Source organism: Rana temporaria, chromosome 6 (assembly GCF_905171775.1).
Source record: "Rana temporaria chromosome 6, aRanTem1.1, whole genome shotgun sequence".
Taxonomy (NCBI): Eukaryota; Metazoa; Chordata; class Amphibia; order Anura; family Ranidae; genus Rana; species Rana temporaria.
Window position 1 is genome coordinate 210,708,707 of NC_053494.1, and position 19,204 is coordinate 210,727,910.

General features: G+C 45.4%; 1 protein-coding gene across 8 annotated transcripts in view; it reads right to left on the reverse strand.

Annotated features, from left to right (window-relative positions):
* Positions 1-19,204, reverse strand: part of TNS1 (tensin 1) — a 506,243-nt gene that overhangs the window by 34,129 nt on the left and 452,910 nt on the right. For 5 of the 8 annotated variants that reach the window (XM_040358200.1, XM_040358204.1, XM_040358203.1 and 2 more), the window contains 3 exons: positions 17,780-17,852; positions 9,339-9,434; positions 4,024-4,053 (listed from right to left, as the gene is read on the reverse strand). In XM_040358200.1, the coding sequence (XP_040214134.1) occupies positions 4,024-4,053; positions 9,339-9,434; positions 17,780-17,852 (199 nt within the window). The remainder of the gene's footprint in view (positions 1-4,023; positions 4,054-9,338; positions 9,435-17,779; positions 17,853-19,204) is intronic. The other 3 variants (XM_040358202.1, XM_040358205.1, XM_040358201.1) reach the window with 1 other exon arrangement.

A 19,204-nucleotide genomic window follows, 5' to 3' on the forward strand; every position in this document is an offset into this window, starting at 1 on the left:
GCCAAATTGCTTCTGCTGACATCATCACCCTACCCTTCAGTGATGCCAAACTGGCCCCCAAACTGCCGCCCGCAGCGGCAACAGATTTGTGAATGACTATCTCGGTTACCTGGGGAGCCACAGCCTGGTCCAGGGGCGGACTGCCCATTCGGGCACTGCCCAAAGGCCCTATGCCACTAGTGGGCCCCATCAGGGTTGCCAGCTTCAGTAAAACCAGGGACAGTATGTAAAAATCTGTGTTTTTTAAAAATCCCAAGATTATAGCTGCCCCGCCTCTCCTGTACCTTTTCAGTGTCTGTATGTGTATTCTGTGTGTATATAAACTGTATGTGTGTGTGTGTATAATGTATATATACTGTATGTGTATACTGTGTGGCCCCATAATCTATTGCCTGGGGGTCCCATAATCTCCTATTGCCCGGGGGCCCCATAATCTGCTTTTGCCCGGGGGCCCCATGCGTTGTCAGTCCCCCCCTGGCCTGGTCTAAATAATGTGTCTGGGTTTCAGGTGGACTGAAACCCGGACACATGATACAAAACCCGAATGGGTGAATCCTGGACAGGTGGCAACCATACTGGCACACCCTATGCGCACGCCTATGACCTCCTGGATTGATATTTTACCCCAGCTATAGACCACATTTGTTGATTTTGCATTTCAGTTTTCATTTGAAAACCAGAGAAAAAAAATGTGAAAGAATTGTTGGCAGATTGCTGTAAACGGTTTAAAAGAAAAAAAAAACTGTCTAGAGTTTCTCTTCAACAATCACTGACATAACCAGCCTATAATTCTGTACATATCCTAATAAATATATCTAACAGAGTGCAGCTGTGTTTTATGATCCTGCACCTTCCCCCCCCCATAGAAGACGTCTAGAACAATGACCTACAGGACAGACAATGCCTCTTCTGAGACTCTTATAAGGGAAGATTGGCTGTCGGTGATGCTCGGTGATGCTCGGTGACGGCTCGTCTCTATCCAGGCGAACGTCAGATTTTCACAATCTATTTTTAATACCTTGCGACTAATAGCCATGATTTCACTGTACCGTATTCTGCTCATGTTTAAATATCCCAGACGTGGTCTGTTTACATGCCATGCTTTAGCCAAGCCAGAACTCCCTGTATAATGTCCAAATTTGGGAATGTATATCCTAGCCGCTTGACGAACGTGCAAAGCTTGTGTGAATGGTGAGGGGGGCGTCCAATTTTTTGCTTCTGTAAATTAAAGAGTTGCTGTAGTGTAAGATAAATGAGAGAGCACCACATCAATATCCACCATACGCATCATAAAATGTATTCCCCCAAAAACAGCCAGCACGTTTCAAGGGTCCAAGACCTCCACCTTCATCAGGGCTTGTAAAAAAAATGGTGGATTGCTGACAAACGGTCATAGACTGTAATAATGAGAAGAAAGCATGAAACTGATGGTCCAAAAGTTTTGGGTTGTTTTACGATGGACTGTTGATATTGGTGTGGAGCTCTCATTTCTCTTACACTATCTTTATCTCCTCCGAGGGTCCTTCCTGTAAATAGAGAGCTGCCCATTTGAACTGTCGGGGTGCACGAGATCAATCACATTGGTGACTGCATTTGATCCAGGACTGCTGCCATAACCACACTATCAGCTAGAGGTCCTACCAAGGGTGGCGAGAGGATTTTGGTGCACAGTAACCGTGATTGAGGAGATGTGATTGATAAGCTTTGATTCGTTTTTTTTTCTTGTGAGTGCATTTTTATCTAGTTGTCATCATAAAATAAGAGGTATTGCAGCACAGCCTGTGCGCTCTACTCTCTTTTTTGTGTGTTTTCAAGACATACTTTATTTAGGATCCTGTGATGTCATCACTGGGTTTCTGTTCTTTTCAATGCAATTCTGGCAGGGCGCTGTAATTTTTCAGGAAGCTAAGCACAGCACCCTGCCGGCCCCTCCCACCATCTGCCTGCATTACATTTTTTTCGTGTGAGTGCATTTTTATCTAGTTTTCATCATAAAATTAGGTGTTAGGAGAAAAATGGAGTCCAGTACCCAACAGGTTACCCATGAGCAAAAAGGAATGGACTATTTTGGTACCAGTTTGGACAAAATACACAAAGTGATTATAAAAAATAAGGGGTATTACACTAGAGCCTGGTCGCCCTTTTTTCTTGTTTGTGTGTTTTCATGCTATTCTTTATTTAGGATCCTGTGATGTCATCATTGGGTTTCTGTTGTTCTCAATGCAATGCTGACAGGGTGCTGTGATTTTTCAGGAATCTATGCACAGCACCCTGCTGGCCGCTCCCACCGTCTGCCTGCATTACATTTTTTTCTTGAGAGTGCATTTTTATCTAGTTTTCATCATAAAATAAGGTGTAATGCCGCGTACACATGGTTGGAAATTTCCGATGAAAAAAGTCAGACGGAATTTTTCATGTGTATGCCCCCATCGGACTTTTTCCATCAGAAATTCCGACGGAGTTAGAAAGAGTACATGTTCTCTTTTTTTTTCAGACGGAATACATTTCCATCGGAAATTCCATTCATCCATGCATGCTCAGATTCAAGTCAACGCATACTCGGAAGCATTGAACTTCATTTTTCTCGGCTCGTTGTAGTGTTGTACATCACCGCGTTCTCGACGGTCGGCATTTGGTGCGACGGTGTGTATGCAAGACAGCTTGAACGAAATTTCATCAGAAGAACCCATCAGAGTTTATTCTGACGGAAAATCCGACTGTGTGTACGAGGCATTAGGAGAAAATGGAGACCAGTTCCCAAAAGGTCACCCTTGAGCAAAAAGGAATGGACTATCTCGGTACCAGTTTGGACAAGATACACAAAGTGATTATAAAAAATAAGGGGTATTGCACCAGAGCCTGTGCACTCCTCTTTTTTGTTTGTGTGTTTTCACAACATACTTTATTTTGGACCCTGTGATGTCATCATTGGGTTTCTGTTCTTCTCAATGCTATGCTAGCGGGGTGCTGTGATTTTTCAGGCAGCTATGCACAGTATTGCACCAGAACCGGTGCGCTCTTCTATTGTGTTTGCAGTTTCCAGTGCCCGCTGGTTGCGAGAGCAGCAAGGATGCAAAGATTAACCCTTTCAAGGCTGGAATTATTTTGAACTTTTGGACCTTCTCCGTGCAGGTCACCTGTACAGTACATAGTTACATAGTTAGGTTGAAAAAAGTCCATCCAGTTCAACCACAAAAAAAACAAACAAACAAAATAAAAAACACAGTACAATCCCATACACCCAACTCCATACCCACAGTTGATGGAGAGGAAGGCAAAAAACCCCAGCAGAGCATGATCCATTTTTCTACAGCAGGGGAAAAAATTCCTTCCTGATCCCCGGAGAGGCAATCGGATTTACCCCGGATCAACTTTACCTATAAATCTTAGTACTTGGTTATATTATGTACATTTAGGAAAGAATCCAGGCCTTTCTTAAAGCAATCTACTGAGCTGGCCAGAACCACCTCTGGAGGGAGTCTGTTCCACATTTTCACAGCTCTTACTGTGAAGAAACCTTTCCGTATTTGGAGGTGAAATCTCTTTTCCTCCAGACGTAAAGAGTGCCCCCTTGTCCTCAGTGTTGACTGTAAAGTGAATAACTCAACACCAAGTTCACTGTATGGACCTCTTATATATTTGTACATGTTGATCATATCCCCCCTTATTCTCCTCTTCTCAAGGGTGAATAAATTTAGTTCTTCTAATCTTTCCTCATAGCTGAGCTCCTCCATGCCTCTTACCTGTAGCGTTAGCGCAAGTACTGGCACGTGTATACACAGGAATATAATGAAAACAGAATGTTTTTTCTTAGCATGTTGATGGGGGTGGGGGGAGAAAAACCAGAGAAAAAAAATTGTAGCAGATTAAACTTGTGTTAATCAAACAAAAAGAAAAAAAATATGTAAATTCTCAAGCGATGTAAAAATGTAGTTTTCAATGAAGTTATGAAACAAACGTAACAAGACAAGATAAAAGTCAGTTGAGCAAACCAAGCCAACTCCTCGCAGTGCAGGAACTTACCGTCCTCATATTCAATAAATGTCTCAATCTCTGATGTTGGAAGGAAGAGATAGAACAGAAATTCATACAGGAAGAAGAGAACGGCAACAAACAAGCAATTTCAGAGCGTGTCAGCAGATAGGAGAACATAAAAGTAAAACGACCCCGGTGTAGATAAAGCATCGAACATATCTGACAATCAACATACAAAGGGGAGCTGGAAAACTCAGTGACATTTAAAGTAATCTTTTCATCGCGCTGACGGCAAGCAATTAGCTTCAGTAAATTTCCACTTACGCCGAGCTCCGGCGCAGAACCATTAATAGACACAGAATGGATGAATACACTGGCAAAGTTCAGAAACACAAAGCAGCCAATGAGAAGTTGTTATGACAGTAAACTAAAATCGGATTGGTTGCTATGCAATTTGCAAATCAACAATGTGCTGCCTTGTTGAGTAATCCGAAATGTGGGGATGCTCCTTATCTCTGATGCCCCGTACACACGATCATTTTTCAGCATGAAAAAAAACGAAGTTTTTAAAAACGTCATTTAAAATGATGGTGTGTGGGCTACACATCATTTTTCGGCTTCTGAAAAACGACAAAAATTTTTTTAATCTCTACGCTACAGAAACTGCTTGCTACTGATTCCTGAAACCTGCTTTGCACCATTTCTTTGGTCGCAGGTGGCCCTATTAAGATGTCTGCTCATTGCAGGCAAAGCGGCTTGTTGCAGCGTCACACTGGAATGGCAAATGCAACAACTGAAGACACCCCTCTACATGAGACAAAACACAGCATTTTCCTGCAGGCTTTAGCAAAAGGCAAGCGAAGATCAGAGGAGGCAATGGGGGGGGGCTTCCAAAACACATAAAACTGGGCATTGGTCCTAAGAACCTCCCAGACAAAGACAGATGGAACCAGAACAGAGGGCAGTCTGCAGTGACCAATGCCAAGGACAAGTGGGGTGGAGGGACCCAGCAGGCTGCCATTCTTCTGCCAAGCACCACCATCAAGTAATTGCCCACAATCTGCATTGTTCAACAATTACTGCTCAAAAGTTTAATTGATTGTTGGAAGCCTGCAGGACGCTATACTGGACTGTGTCCCATTTTAAGGCAACTTCAGTGGATCTGTTTAGATCTTGGTCATCTCTCATAACTCACCTATCTACATAGGTAGGTGCGAAGTATAGATGCTATAGAGCAGTGGTTCTCAACCTGGGGGTCGAATGATGATTTGCCAGGGGTCACCGAATCCTGGGCTGTTCTTGAAGCCCGCACCGCCCTTCCAGCCTTTTTGCCCACTCAGCCTCTTCGCAGCCGCCCTTTCAGTTCACGGCATGACTGGGGGGCAGAGACTAGAGGTCAGCTGACTGGTGAGTAATGTGAAGTGGGGAGGGGCTGGAGGAGACCCTATCTCCTGATTTCGGCAAAGGTGTCACTGCTACGAGACACCACAAAGGGGTTTTAATATTGTACAAGTGGAAAGGAACTCAGGGAGCTGTAAATTTTCATGGGTTATGGGTGCAAATTACTTGTCTTGCCTTGGGTGCTGACAACCCACGCTACGAAAATAAATTTACTGTTAGGGGTCCCCACAACCTGGGAAATTTTATCAAGGGGTCACGACACTAGAAAGGTTGAGAACCACTGCTATAGAGGGATGGCTTTCTGTAGGTTGACTTCACTAAGATATATGATTGCTTGACCTGGGGTTCTTATGTTGCCTCACAATATTTTTCTTAATAAAACATTCCATTTACAAACATACTATAGCCACAGGCTTGAAATGGTAATTTTTTCCCAGAAATGGATATTTAATTACCCAAGAACATTTATTTCTGACAGCATTTAAGCCTATGGATCACCATATACCCATGGGATGGCATTATGTTCTATGGATCAGTATTCTACCCCATGGAATGGTAATCTTCTCCACAGATCAGTATTTTATAGATTGTTTTTTTACGCATCAACATTTAACTCTATTGTCTATGGTTAACTCTATGGTTCGGTACTTCACCCCGTGGATTGGTATTTTACTCCATGGGATGGGTATTCAACCAACTGGACTGGTATTCTACTCCACGTAAACAACATTCTACCCTATGAATTGGCATTTTACCCCATGGATTGGTATTCTAACCACTGAATCTGTATTTTACATCATTATTTGATATTCTACCAACTGGATTGGTATTTGACACAATAGTTTGGTAGTCTACGCCGTGGATTGGTAATTTGTATTTGACCCCATGGATTGTAATTCTACCTCATGAAACAGTATTCTATCCCAGGGATCATTAAATTACTCAGTGGATCAGTATTTGATCCCATTAATTGTTATTCTATCCCCTGGATGTGTATTTTACCCCATGGAATGGTATTCTACCCCATGGATCATTATTTTACTCAGTGGATCAGTATTTTATCCCCTGGATGTGTATTTTACCCCATTGAATGGTATTTTAGCCTTACAGATCAGTATTCTATCCCATGGGTCATTATTGGATTAAAGTATTGGCATTTTACTCCATTAAATGGTATTTTACCCTTACATGTCAGTATTCTACCCCATGGATCATTATTTTACTCAGTGGATCAGTATTTTATCCCATTAATTGTTATTCTATCCCCTGGATGTGTATTTTACCCAATGGAATGGTATTTTAACCTCAGATCAGTATTCTACCACATTGATCATTATGTTATTCAGTGGAACAGTATTTTATCCCATGGATGGGTATTATATCCCCTGGGTGTGAGTTTTACCCCCACTGAATGGCATTCTACCCCATGACTTAATGTATTGGCATTTTACTCCATTGAATGGTATTTTACTCTTAGGCCTCGTACACACGACGGGACATGTCCGATGAAATCGGACATGTCCGCTGGCGGATTTTGGTCTGATGGCTGTACACACCATCAGACCAAATTTCCCGCGGACAGCGAACGCGGTGACGTGGCCGCACCGTCGCCACGACAATGACGCGGCGACGTGCGCGACCCTGGAAGGTCAATGCTTCCACGCATGCGTCGAATCACTTCGACGCATGCGAGGGCTTTCGGCCGAGCGGACATGTCCGGTGAGTCGTACAGACGACCGAACATGTCCGACGGACAGGCTTCCAGCGGACAGGTTTCTTAGCATGCTTAGAAACATTTGTCCGCTGGAAACCTGTCCGATCCGCCGGAAAATTGTTCGGTCGGCCGTACAGACGACCGAACATGTCCGCGGAAACTGGTCCGCCGGACCAGTTTCAGCAGACATGTTCGGTCGTTTGTACGAGGCCTTACAGGTCAGTATGCTACTATATGGATCAATATTTTACTCAGTGGACCAGTATTTTATCCAATACATGGGTATTCTATCCCCTGTATGTTTATTTTACTCAGAGGAATGGTATTTTACTCTTATAGATCAGTATTCTACCCCGTGAAACATTATTGGCTTAATGAATTGGCATTTTACCCCATGGAAAGGTTGGTATTCTACCCCATGGATCATTATTTTACTAAATGGATTGCTTTTTATCACATGGACGGTTAGTCTATGCCCGCATGGGTATTTTACTACATGGATCAGTATTTAACACCATGGATCAGTACTTCATTAAAAAAATCTGTATTTCACCCCACGGAGTAGTATTTTACCCCACAAGCTAAATGTCACATGAAGTCATATGTAAATATATATATATATATATATATATATATATATATATATATATATATATATATATATATATATATATATATATATATATATATAAATTCGCAAAATCGGTCCCTTAGCAACTGCCATTTTTTTCTTTCCCTGCCTAGAAATGGGACAGCTGAAGAAACAGAGAATCCAGAAGCTCGAAGTGCTCCTTCTATAAATCCCAGCCAGCCCAGAATCCTTTGCAACATCTGTTGCATTTAATTGTCTGAACAGAGCCGAGTATCAACAGCTGGGAAACGTGCACTGGCTGCATCTGCCACGAAAACGAACGAGATCCCCACACCATGTCCTTCCTGCCGATGAGAGCCGAACGAGCCGCCGGGTCACCTCCTGTTCTACGGCAAAAAAACACGCGAGCTGAAAAAAGCGTTTCGATTTCCCGTGAGATTCTGCAGAATCCCTGTAGCCCAGGTGGTTGTCTTCACTTCACTAAAAGCTTCAACCTTCCGAGCTTTGATATTCCTACAGCATTCTAACACAGAGGGTCAGATTTTCCACCGCGGGGAGCCAAAGGCCGTTGTGTGAGAAAATATTTGCCAGCGACATCAGTAACGCTTCACTGTTGGCTTAGGGTGATGGAGAAGTGAAAATGCTGCCCATGGCTACCAATCTGACAGATACAAGGAAAATATAAACCCAACGGCTTAGTTTCCCTGGTCACCAGGACAAACCGAGAAAAGGTCTTGGGTTCAATTAGATACAATTTAACCCATCAGGTGAAACAGAATGGCAAGTTTGCCATTCATCAGTATTGTCATGTAGGGTCCACTTGGGGTGTCACCGGGGCCCCTTAGGCCTCGTACACTCGATAGGTTAACCAGAGGACAACGGTCTGATGGACCGTTTTCATCGGTCCAAACCGATCGTGTGTGGGCCCCATAGGTTATTTAACCTTAGGTTAAAAAAAAGCCAACTTGCTTTAAAATTAACCTATGGATTCCTAACCGATGGTAAAAAACGATCGTTAGTAGGCACGTCCATCGGTTAAAAATCCAGAATCAAGTCGACGCATGCTTGGAAGCATTGAACTTCGTTTTTTTCAGCACGTCGTTGTGTTTTACGTCACCACGTTCTGACATGATCAGTTTTTTAACCTATGGTGTGTGGGCGCGACGGACCATCAGTCAGCTTCATCGGTTAACCGATGACAACGGTCCTTCAGACCGTTCATCGGATGGACTGATCGTGTGTACAGGGCTTTACAGTTTTCTTACTGACCACAACACAAAAGGGAATTTTTGAGATTAACCACCAACAGCTGGATTAAGTAAGGGCTCCCCGAGACCTAACATTTATTTTATGGGTTCCTCTGGATTAGAAAAGTTGAGAACCCTGCCCTAGAAACTGGAAAGCACTGTAGTTGGCACCACTACTCCTGTAATCTTCATATTTCTAGGTCCCATACCAAGCGGATGCCCTGGTACATTGTGAACACAGGAGGTTTGCTCACTTGGCACAGGCGCCATTCAGAGAACACTTTTCATTTTCTCAATGAATGCAATGATTGGACGAGATAAAGACATGGGGTGGTGATGTCACATTCTCCAACTTGTTCATTCCAAGAACACTTTGCATACCAAGTTACTGTGATGAAAATGCACTCACCTCCAGATTGCTGCAGCAGAATATCTGCCGGGTTGTGTGGCTTTAACCCCAGCGCTGACAGAGGTGTCTTTGCCAATCCCGGAGGAGATCGCAAGGCTAGAGGGAAACACAGAGGCAGAAAACGTGAGAACGCTCGCTGAAAAACACAAAGCTACATAAAGGGATGTATTAACCACTTAAGTCCCGGACCTTTAGGCAGCTAAAGGACCCGGACAGTTTTTGCGATCCGGCACTGCGTCGCTTTAACTGACAATTGCGCGGTCATGTGACATGGCCCCCAAACAAAATTGTCGTCCTTTTCCCCCCACAAATAGAGCTTTCTTTTGGTGGTATTTGATCACCTCTGCGGTTTTTATTTTTTGCGCTATAAACAAAAATAGAGCGACAATTTTGAAAAAAATGCAATATTTTTAACTTTTTTCTATAATAAATATCCCCCAAAAATATATAAAACATAATTTTTTTCCTCAGTTTAGGCCGATACGTATTCTTCTACATATTTTTGGTAAAAAAATCGCAATAAGCGTTTATCGATTGGTTTGCGCAAAATGTTATAGCGTTTACAAAATAGGGGATAGTTTTATTGCATTTTTATCAATTCTTTTTTTTTTACTACTAATGGCGGCGATCAGCGATTTATTTCGTGACTGCGACATTATGGCGGACACTTCCGACAATTTTGACACATTTTTAGGACCATTGGCATTTTCACAGCAAAAAATGCATTTAAAATGCATTGTTTACTGTGAAAATGACAATTGCAGTTTGGGAGTTAACCACACTGATGGGTTTATGTGTGACCTAATTTGTGTTTCTAACTGTAGGGGGGTGTGGCTGTAGGTCTGATGTCATTGATTGTGGTTCCCTATAAAAGGGAACACACGATCGATGACAGCGCCACAGTGAAGAACGGGGAAGCGCTCCCCGTTCTTCAGCTCCGGGGACCGATCGCGGGACTCCAGCGGCGATCAAGTCCGCGAGTCACGGTCACGCGCTCCCCCGACCCCACAGCTGGGCTTAAAGGGCCACGTACGTGGATGTGCCCAGCTGTGCCATTCTGCCGACGTATATCGGCGTGAATGGGTCCTTAAGTGGTTAAAGTATTTATAAACCCAAAACCAAAAATGTGATATATTGCAGCTTACTAATTGATACCTGCTGTGATGGCTGCACTTGTTTTCTTTATTTATTACAGGTACTTACCAGTGCCTTGAAAAAGTATTCATACCCCTTGAAGTTTTCCACATTTTGTCATGTTACAACCAAAAATGTAAATGTATTTTATGTGATAGACCAACACAAAGTGACACAATTGTGAAGTGGAAGTAAAATTATAAATGGTTTTAATTTTTTTTTACAAATAAATATGTGAAAAGTGTGGGGAGGGGCATTTGTATTCAGCCCCCTTTACTCTGATACCCCTAACTATAATCTAGAGGAACCAATTGCCTTCAGAAGTCATCTCATTAGTAAATAGAGTCCACCTGTGTGTAATTTAATCTCAGTATAAATACAGCTGTTCTGTGAAGCCCTCAGAGTTTTTTTTATATGACTTAGTGAACAAACAGCATCGCGTAGTCCAAGAAACACACCAGACAGGTCAGGGATAAAGTTGAAGAGAAGTTTAAAGCAGAGTTAGGTGATAAAAACAAAAAAAAAATCTCCCAAGCTTTGAACATCTCACGGAGCTCTGTTCAATCCATTATCTGAAAATGGGAAGAGTATGGCACAACTGAAAACCTACCAAGACATGGACGTCCACCAAAACTGACCAGGCCGGGCAAGGAGAGCATTCATCAGAGAAGCAGCCAAGAGGCCCATGATAACTCTGGAGGAGCTGCAGAGATCCACAGCTCAGGGGGGAGAATCTGTCCACAGGACAACTATTAGTGGTCTCTCCACAAATCTGCCCTTTATGGAAGAGTGACAAGAAGAAAGACATATATTAATACGGTTAATACGCGCGGGGAACATTACAGCTTTGAATAGCTGTAATGATTCGCGCCGCGCTGCGTATAGACACTCCCCCTCGCTCGGGATTGGACAGTTCACCCGAGCAAGGGGGAGTGTCTATACGCGGCGCGGCGTGAATCATTACAGCTATTCAAATGAAAGCTGTAATGTTCTCTGCCCATATTACCCAGTCGGCGGGAGCGGGGATGCGGCGTAACGGCGGCGGGGGGGGGGGGGGAAGTATTCTATTTCGGTATCGGGGGTATTTGCGGGAGTACGAGTACTCCCGCAAATACTCGGAATCGGTCCCGATACTAGTATCGGTATCGCGACAACCCTACTGTCAATGTATGCAGTGCTTTACATATATTCTTTTTTATATTTTTATTTTATTTTCACCTGGTGATCTTGCAAATAACACAATTCATGTTCCTGGGTGTCTTATGTCACTACTCCACTGTATCTATGGAGGAAGTCATGGTTGTAACCCTATTCTGCTCTCTTGATATGAACTACAAACATGTCCGTATCCCTTCATCTCTATTAAACTGCAGCTCTTATGGGATGTTTCCGGTCTGCAGTGGTCAGGACCGACCAAAAGTGGCCCAAGGAAGGAAAACCAACGAACCAGAGACAGGGTCATGGGCAGCCAGGGATTGTTGTGGTACAGTGCAATTAATGCCTGTGTAGTCCGAACCAATAAAGGAGCTGCTTCAGATCAGAGTGTGGTCTATGAATGCTCCGGGAAGGAGTGCGGTTTATGAATGCTCCGGGAAGGAGTGCCGTCCATGAATGCTCCGGAAAGGAGTGCGGTCTATGAGTTCTCTTGGAAGGAGTGCAGTCTATGAGTTCTCTGGGAAGGAGTGCGGTCTATGAGTTCTCTCGGAAGGAGTGCGGTCTATGAGTTCTCTGGGAAGGAGTGCGGTCTATTGGTTCTCTCGGAAGGAGTGCGGTCTATGAGTTCTCTGGGAAGGAGTGCGGTCTATGAATGCTCCGGGAAGGAGTGCGGTCTATGAATGCTCCGGGAAGGAGTGCGGTTTATGAGTTCTCTCGGAAGGAGTGCGGCGGTCTATGAGTTCTCTCGGAAGGAGTGCGGCGGTCTATGAGTTCTCTCGGAAGGAGTGCGGCGGTCTATGAGTTCTCTCGGAAGGAGTGCGGTCTATGAGTTCTCTCGGAAGGAGTGCGGTCTATGAGTTCTTTGGGAAGGAGTGCGGTCTATGAAGAGTGCGGTCTATGAAGAGTGCGATGGAGAGCGAGCAGCTCGGAGCACTTTGGATGCTGCCCTCTGTCAGATCCTTGTTGTCCTTAATAGGCCAATTGTAGAGAACAGAGAGGAGCTGTGATGATGGATGGTGAATGGGAGAACACGCTGATTCCAGACATTCCTCTGTTTCCTGACACAATAACTCTGTTATTCATCCTCAGGAATGTTTCCAGTCCCCACTCAGTGAGAGATCGGAATATGACATCCCCACCCTTCTCTGCTGGGATCCCGATTCTCCCGCTCCATCTACTCCCAGCAAATCCACAGAAACTGCCGGGAAGCTACAAGTCCCAGCAGGCCCGGGACTCATTCAATAAGTAGTACTGGGAGCAAAAACACGAGACGCAACATATAGGGCCAGTATGGCCGGGAAAGACCCCAAATGTCTCATTAACCCCTTCATGCCCAAGCCTTTTTCTGACGTGTGTTGCTTACAAGTTAAAAATCTGTATTTTTTGCTAGAAAATGACTTGTAACCCCCAAACATTATATATATATTTTTAGCAGGGACCCTCGAGAATAAAAATGCCGATTGTTGCAATATTTTAAAGCGGAGCTCCACCCTAAAGTGGAACTTCCGCTCATCGGAGTCACACTGTATTTGCACAGCAGTCTTTCAAATTGTGCACGCTTGTGGAATGGCGACAAACTATGGTACTTAACCACTTAAGGACCCCTTCACGCCGATATACGTCGGCAGAATGGAACGGCTGGGCACATCCACGTACCTGTACGTGGCCCTCTAAGCCCAGCCTTGGGGTCGTGCACGTGACCCGGTTTGAAGCTCCGTGACCGCGCCCGCGGGACCCGATCGCCGCCGGTGTCCCGCGATCGGTCCTCTGGAGCTGAAGAACGGGGAGAGGTAAGTGTAAACACACCTTCCCTGTTTTTCGTTGTGGCAGTGTCATTGATCGTGTGTTCCCTGATATAGGGAAACACGACCAATGACGTCACACATCCAGCCCCGCCCCCCTAAAGTTAGAAACACATATGAGGTCACACTTAATCTCTTCAGCGCCCCCTTGTGGTTAACTCCCAAACTGCAATTGTCATTTTCACAGTAAACAATGCATTTTTATAGCACTTTTTGCTGTGAAAATGACAATGGTCCCAAAAATGTGTCAAAATTGTCCGAAGTGTCCGCCATAATGTCGCAGTCACGAAAAAAATCGCTGATCGCCGACATTAGTAGTAAAAAAAAAATATTTATAAAAATGCAATAAAACTATCCCCTATTTTGTAAACGCTATAAATTTTGCGTAAACCAATCGATAAACGCTTGTTGCGATTTTTTTTTACCAAAAATAGGTAGAAGAATACGTATCGGCCTAAACTGAGGAAAAATTTTTTTTTAATATCTTTTTGGGGGATATTTATTATAGCAAAAAGTAGAAAATATAGATTTTTTTTCTAAATTGTCCCTTTATTTTTGTTTATAGCGCAAAAAATAAAAACCGCAGAGGAGATCAAATACCACCAAAAGAAAGCTCTATTTGTGGGAAAAAACGCCAATTTTGTTTGGGAGCCACGTCGCACGACCGCGCAATTGTCAGTTAAAGCGACGCAGTGCCGAATCGCAAAAACTGGCCGGGTCCTTTAGCTGCCTAAAGGTCCGGGTCTTAAGTGGTTAAAGTGGACCTTCACCCACTATTTAACAAACCCGATTCATTTGATAGAATCTAAACCCTGCTTGCCCTAGGGCTGCGCGCAACGCTCTTCCATACAGAAGAACTCCGGCGCGGCCATCTTTTATTGATCATAGGATTAGTTGGCAGGATTTCAATTCGAATAAAGAATACATTTGGCCGGAGATGAACAGAGAAGAGATCCTGGAACCATTTCCCCGACACATCAGAAGGAAATGAGAATGTGATGGAGATGTTGGATGGAGAATAAAAATAAATACATTGGCCCAGATTCAAGAAGCTATTGCGCCCGCGCAACCATAGGTTGTGCGGCGCAATAGCTGTTTTTCTCCCGCGTAGCGAATGCCCCTGATTCAGGAACATCGCTACGCGGACTGCAGCCTAGGATATGACAGGCATAAGCCTCCTTATGCCTTCATATCTCAGGCTGCATTCTTGCGTTGTCCGCTAGGGGGCGCGGCCATTGTGATCGGCGTATAGTATGCAAATTGCATACTACCACCGATTCACAAAAGTTGCGCGGGCCCTGCGCACGCAAGGTACGGAGTTTCCGTACGGCGACTTTAGCGCAAGGTTGCTCCTGCTAATAGCAGGGGCAGCCAATGCTAAAGTATAGCCGCCCTTCCCGCTCGTGAAATTTAAATTTCACGTCGTTTACGTAAGTGATTCGTGAATGGCGCTGGACGCCATTCACGTTCACTTAGAAGCAAATGACGTCCTTGCGACGTCATTTGCCGCAATGCACGTCGGGAAAGTTTCCCGACGGAGCATGCGCTGTTCGCTCGGCGCGGGAGCGCGCCTAATTTAAATGATTCCCGCCCCCGGCGGGATCATTTACATTAGGCGCCCTTACGCCGGGCTAATTAGCATAGCGCCCGCGCAATTTACGGAGCTACTGCTCCGTGAATCGCGGGCAAATCGAAATATTTGCGTGGGCGCAGAGCAAAAATCGTTGCCCTTTCCCCCATGCAAATATTGCGCGGATCTACCTGAATCTGGGCCACTGTTTGGATCTGCACCATAGATAAGTAAAGCAGATGGGGCCCCCCAAGGTGAAGGACAACAAGTACAAGAATGCCCTATAGCCACCAATGGAGGAGCAAGAAATGGATCTCTAGCTTTCTGTATGAACCACTTGAATATTTTTTACTTTCTGCTATAAAACGTATCCAATAGAAATTAAAAAAAAAATCTGATTTCTTCATCAATTTAGTCCAATTTGTTTTCTGCTACATATTTTTGGTAAAAAAACAAAAACAAAAAAACAACAATAAGCGTAAATTGGTTTGCGCAAAAGTTATCACGGGCCGGATTCAGAAACAACTTACGACGGCGTATCTACGTAAGTCTGAGTGTGAGGCGTCGTATCTCGGCGCCTGATTTAAAGAATCAGATGCGCCTCACTGTTGCCAAGATACGAGCGGCGCTACGCCGTCGTATCTTGGGGTGCATATTTCCGCTGGCCGCTAGGGGCGCTTCCGTATATTTCCGCGTCGAATATGCAAATGAGGTACATACGCCGATTCAGAAACGTACTTGCGCCCCTCGGATTTAGCTACGCCATTTACGTAAGGCGTCGGTCCGGCGTAACTTTACCCCTCATAAAGCAGGGGTAAGTCATGTTAGGTATGGACGTCAGAACAGCGTCGTATTTTACGTCGTTTGCGTAAGTCGTCCGTGAATGGGGATGGGCGTAGGTTACGTTCACGTTCATGTTAGGGAGATAATTCGATGTGATACTGAGCATGCGGGCGCATGCGCCGTTCGTTAGGTGCGTCATTTACGTGGGGTCACGATTCATTACCATACAACACCCCCCCTACCAGCCTAGTTTGAATTAGGCGGGCTTACGCCGGCCCATATACGCTACGCCGCAACTTAGGACGCAAGTTGTTTCTGAATACGGTACCTGCCTCTCTAAGTTACAGCGGCGTAGTGTATATGAGATGCGCTACGCCCGCCCAAACTTAGGCGATTCTGAATCTGGCCCCACGTCTACAAACCATGAGATAGATTTATGGACTTTTTTATTTTGTAGTAATGGCGGCAATTAGCGACTTATAGCGGGACTGCGAAATTGCGGCGGACAAAACAGACACTAAGTGACACTTTTTTTGTGGGAACCAGTGACACCAACACAGTGATCAGTACTAAGAATATGCACTGTCACTGTACTAATGACAGGGAAGGGGTAACATCAGGGGCAATCAAAGGGTTAAATGTGTCTCTAGGCAGTGCTTGCTAACTGTGTGGGGGAGGTGCTTGTACTATGGGAAGGCAGAGATCCGTCTTCCTGCTTTGTAGGAACACAGGATCACTACCTTCCCTACTGGCAGAATGACGATCTGCCTTGTTTACAAAAGCATGCTAAGATTCTGCTTCTCTTGGGAATGATCGGCAGTTCCCGCTGATTGGCTCCCCATGTGTCCAATCACAGCAGGAGCGCATACCTCCCAAATGTCCCTGATTTCGAGGGACTGTCCCTGATTTGGAGCAATGTCCCTCTGTCCCTCATTCTCCTCATTTGTCCCTCATGTTGGTCTGATCCATATAGATGTATATAAAATGCACTTTTTATCTTTCAAAAAGTGTTTCCCAGAGCTAAACCTTTCATCTGATTTCTAAATTTCTACATTTGTAAATTCCAGAAGCCAATATAAAGAAATAGTAGTGGTAAAAAAAGCACTTGTGGGTTTAACCAATCTTATTTTTTTGTACAATTCTCCTTTAAGGGGGTGTGGTCAGGGGGTGTGTCCTAGGCCTGCATATTTTTGCTGATAGGTGTCCCTCATTCCCATTTCAGAAAGTTGGGAGGTATGGGAGCGGTTGGCTGGCGTGTGCGCGCGCAGGTCCGGAAGTGCAGCATCCCGTACAGGTATGTGATCCTGCGCAGGAGAGCCGTATACAGGAGCTGTGTGTATATATACATATACATATATATATATATATATATATAACACACACACAGTGGAACCCTGGATAACGAGCATAATCCGTTCCAGGAGAATGCTTGTAATCCAAAGCGCTCGCATTTCAAAGCAAGTTTTCCCATAGAAGTCAATTGAAACTAAAATAATTAGTTCCACATCGACTTCTATGGCATGCAATACCGCATGTGGCCAGAGGTGGGGGGGGGGGGGGGCACCGGAGAGACTCAGAAATACTTAAAGATCTTTTGGCTGCCCTCGGAAACCCCTGGAAAGGCTTGGCTCCGAAGGGCTTCGATCAAGTCTGGCGCCCCCGCACCTCTGGCCAAATGCGGTACTGCACACCGCAGAGGCTTGAATCCTGCGAGACAACACTCGCAAACAGAGTCAGGATTTATAAAAATGAAGTGGTCGTGTTGCGAAAACGCTCGTTAACTGCGTTACTCGCAATGCGAGGTTCCACTGTATACGGTTGGCAAGCGGTTAAGCTTTGGCAATAAAACCTGGAAGCCGATTGGTTATCACGCACAGCTGCACCAGATTCTGTGTGCTCCAGTTTTACTAAATCCCTCCCTATGTATCGGATGAAACAGCCTGAGCACAGATTATTAGACACACCTTTACAACTTAATGGTGGGGGGTGTGGCTTACCTGTGGAGGTGGGGCTAATAGCAGGCGGGATCTCCATTTCCTCGAAGGCCTCCTTGTAGCTGTGCAGGTGATGCTGAAAAAGAGACGCATCAATGTTACTCACTTCTCATTAAATATTAACAAGCAGCAACACAAGACAAACCTCTTACAATGACTATAGAATACCTCCCCCTTATGTCACATAGATGAGAAAATTGGGAGGTGTTCTGTAGTTCAGCAGGGGAGAAATAGGCAGGGCTGACACCACTGCTTTGGATATCAGTGCAGCAGAGGCAGCGTGGTGTCAGCTCATGCAGGAAGTTCAGAGCAGGTCTTGTTCCTCTCCCAGCCTGGACAGTGAAAGGAGTAGCAGAGGACCGATCAGCTCATCTCTCTGCACTCTCCTCCTATCCGTGTGCTCATTTGTTAGCACAGGAGTATTGCAGTCAAAGGCGTTGCTAGGGGGGTGCGGGGGCTGCGGTCCGCACCGGCTGACACCCGCTAGAGGGGTGACACCATCTCGTTTTTTATTTTTTTTGCTGACATGCCCAGCCTACCCTGTGCAATCCCAGCCTGCCCTGTACCACCCCAGCCTGCTCTGTGCCACCCCAGCCTGCCCTGTACCACCCCAGCCTGCCCTGTATCACCCAGCCCACCCTGTACCACCCCAACCTGCCCTGAACCACCCCAAACAGCCCTGTAACACCCCAGCCTGCCCTGTACCACGCCAGCCTGCCCTGTGCCACCCCAGCCTGCCCTGTGCCACCCTAGCCTGCCCTGTACTACCCCAGCCTGCCCTGTACCACCCCAAACTTTCCCATGCCACCCTAACTTGCCCTGTGCCACCCTAACTTGCCCTGTACCACCCCAATCTGCCCTATGCCACCATAACTTGCCCTATACCACCCCAACCTGCCCAATGCCACCCTAACTTGCGCTGTACCACCCCAACCTTTCCCATGCCATCCCAACTTGCCCTATGCCACCCTAACTTGCACTATACCACCCCAACCTGCCCTGTACCACCCTAACTTGCCCTATACCACCCCAACCTGCCCTATGCAACCCTAACTTGCCCTATGCCACCCCAAACTACCCTATATCACCCCAACATGCCCTATACCACCTTAACCTGTCCTATACCACCCCACTACACCAACCTTCCACTATACCACTCTATACTACCCTAACCCGCCACTATACTGCCCTATACTATCATTTACAGGGGCTGGTTTGGGGTGCGCCCCGTGCGCTGCCTGCTTGGTGCTGGGCAGCCAAGACAGAGGGGGGGTGACACCATGTTTTACCCCCCCGGGTGACACCAACCCCTAGTGACGCCACTGATTGCAGTAAACCTTCTTGTGCTGCTTCTTCAACAAGCTAGTGAGAGCCTGCGTTACGGACATCATCGGTGAATTCCCGCAGACTATCACCACTAAAATACGG